This window comes from Poromitra crassiceps (assembly GCF_964638095.1).
Source record: "Poromitra crassiceps genome assembly, chromosome: 9".
NCBI classification, from domain to species: domain Eukaryota; kingdom Metazoa; phylum Chordata; class Actinopteri; order Beryciformes; family Melamphaidae; genus Poromitra; species Poromitra crassiceps.
In genome coordinates, this window is record NC_139630.1 from 26221303 (window position 1) to 26224013 (window position 2711).

The window sequence follows — 2711 nt, forward strand, 5'->3', positions numbered from 1 at the left end:
AAGGTGCAAGAGATGTACATCATAAGCAAAGCACCTAACATTTCAAACCAATTGATAAAAATTCTCCATATATCCCTTATATCCCCAGGGATATACTGTAAGTGTGTTCATTGATCATTCATGTACACCCTGAATAGCACTATTTTCATAAATACACTTTCCGGAAAACATTTTAAGTTTCATAATTTGACAGAAAGCAATCTATCTCTGATCGTAATTCATCTTCCCTGAGCAGTATATTGATCCTAACAGTTCATTTCAATCTGACCAAGGCTTCTAGCCTGGATTCTAAGCATCTTCAATAATCGTCAGTCGCGCAGACCATTACCTGCTATGAATAGTTACAAGATGAGCCAAACATCCTTATTGATGCAAGAATAAGCACAGAAGAGGATTGTATTGGTCAAAAGAACATTTATTTGCAGCTGAATTACTCCATCTTGGCTCCCCTAACAGAACACCCAGGTGAGGAAACTTCAGTGCGGACACGCCACTCTGCTGTCAGGTGACTCCGCTAACAGAGATCACCCAGGCGAGGAAACTTCAGTGCAGAACATTTAGTCCAGCTGTATGGAAAAAATATGGATGGAAGAAAATGGCATTTATTGCAAAGTTAAGACATCCAAGCTGCAGCATTATTCAAAATATTCCAAAACACTCGTGAACTTTATAAGCATGTATGCCTGTCATGCAGAGTTTTGCACCCCTGCCGAGAATTGCACCCCCACCATATTTTGGGGCCGTTTTAACTTAAAGGAGAATTTCGTTTTTTTTTAACCTGGATCCATCTCCTGGCATTAATTATGCTTTGGCCACTCACCAGGCGATCTCCGCGGCGTAACCTATGTGGGATTCGAAATAACGAAGGTTATGCCAAACCCCACATAGGTTGCGCTAAAACCACCACCACAAAGCGTCCTCCTGTACTTGGTCAGTCGGCAGGAAAGTATCGCGGGACTTCACGAGACTTGGTGACCGAGATCACGTTTGAGGTAATTTGATCCCTGTGGGACTCCAGGAAACAGCCTTTGGGGAAATATCACTGTGGTGCTTCTTGAGGGATCAGATTCTGACGATATTTGGCGAAAAGGGGAATAAAAATAGCTATTTAGATGCAGGAAAGACAGGCTCACACTTGGCCCCAAGTCAGCTCCATTTTACAACTGACTTGGACGCTATTGATGTCAAAACAACGCTAGGATGGCCAGAAACGCCGCGGAGATCGCCTGGTGAGTGGCCAAATCATAATTAATGCCAGGAGATGGATCCAGGTTAAAAAAAAACGAAATTCTCCTTTAAAAACAGGGATGTCAAATCTCGGCAGGTACAAACCGACGAGATTTGCATCCCCCTCCATAAAGCCAGGAAAGATCCCCTCGCTTGGAGATCACATCTACCCAGACGATTATATCATTTTTAAACAGTTAAGTTTCCGTATAAATCATTACAATATGCTCCAGGAAGGTGGGGATGCAATTCTCGGCGGGGGTGCAAAACTCGGCATGACACTGCCAACTGCCATTATGTTCAGGTCAAGTCAAGATAACATAGCACGTCATCAGTTGCCGTCAGACTTTACTTGCATCCTAGGCCATAATACTAGTACATCAAAGACAGCAGGGATAAGTTATAGCCTACACCTAACAGCATTGAACAAAATTGAAAAATAAGTTAACGTTACTTGCCTTCACGAAGCCGATGTCCTTAGCGTACTGCCTGAAGCACTGGCGGCACATGTTGAGTCCGTATTTACGGATCAGACCGTGTCTGTTCGAGCATACCCGGCTGGAAAACACAAAGGATTGTTAATTAGCTTATGATCGAAGAGCGAGACGTGCCTGCAGCCTTCATTCATCCACATTGATGTCAGGTGAGGCACTTGTACACACAGATAAAACACTGCTTCAATTTACATTGTTATTTGCATCCGGGCTAAAAGAAACATGAGCTAATAAGCTAACGTTACCAAGTATGAGACTTAAACCGAAAGAACGTGTGCAGATACACTGCTGGAAACATAAAGAACCGTGTTGACACAGTTATCGTATCGACAACATTGAGGACAGTGAGGTTCTGACCGAGTCGAGTGAGCTAGCGTTAGCGCTCATTAGCCAGGCGCAGCATCCGCCGCCATGTTAGCTCGAGCTCAGCCTCCATGTGGTGAACTTTTGGACGTAAATGTCGGAGTATGGAGAGCCGCAGAGAGCTCTAAACCGACCCGAATCACAACCTCAATAAATACTCGACCCAACGCGAGCAGGACTGACCAGGATCGGGATCCCTGTCCGAATTTTCTCGGGTGACTCCAATAGAGCTGCTGATGGCCCATCTTGTCTCTTTCGCTCGAGTCTCGGAAAGGAAGGAAAACCGGACGCGCATGCGCAAATAAAACTCACGTGTCATTTGACTCCTTTCTTTCCGGCTGTGGCACCCTGCGTGGCGCCCTCTGGTGGCCGGCGTTGTTCTAATATTAAGCGTGTAACGTTAACATCCACCTCCAGGTGGCAACAGCCACAACAACAATAATCTCAGTGCATGATGTGCGTCCACATTCTGGGCTGGTAATCGGCTACATCTTTGTGACATCATTTTGTAGCAGACATCAAAGCAATTAGTATCAATATCCTATATCAATCCTGCTAAATGCCCAACATGCTTCTCTGTCAATAGCCTACCTGCAACTCCATGTGCAATACTAAAGCTCTCTGCTG

The 2711-nt window shown here is 44.9% G+C and overlaps 1 protein-coding gene across 1 annotated transcript; it reads right to left on the reverse strand.

The window, feature by feature from the left end:
• Positions 1–394: 394 nt before the first annotated feature.
• rps29 (ribosomal protein S29) lies at positions 395–2362 on the reverse strand. Its single transcript, XM_083642676.1, has 3 exons — positions 2268–2362; positions 1686–1785; positions 395–566 (listed from the first exon to the last, which is right to left on the reverse strand). Exons 1-3 carry the CDS (start codon positions 2327–2329, stop codon positions 558–560), a joined length of 171 nt encoding a protein of 56 aa, XP_083498802.1. The 5' UTR covers positions 2330–2362; the 3' UTR covers positions 395–557.
• Positions 2363–2711: the final 349 nt, after the last annotated feature.

Coding starts and splice junctions, on each gene's coding strand:
- rps29 (XM_083642676.1), bottom strand. CDS start 2,329: ATGGGCCATCAGCAGCTCTATTGGAGTCACCCGAGAAAATTCGGACAG. Junction 1,786..2,267: donor GGACAGGGATCCCGATCCTG/GTCAGTCCTGCT, acceptor TGTGTTTTCCAG/CCGGGTATGCTCGAACAGAC.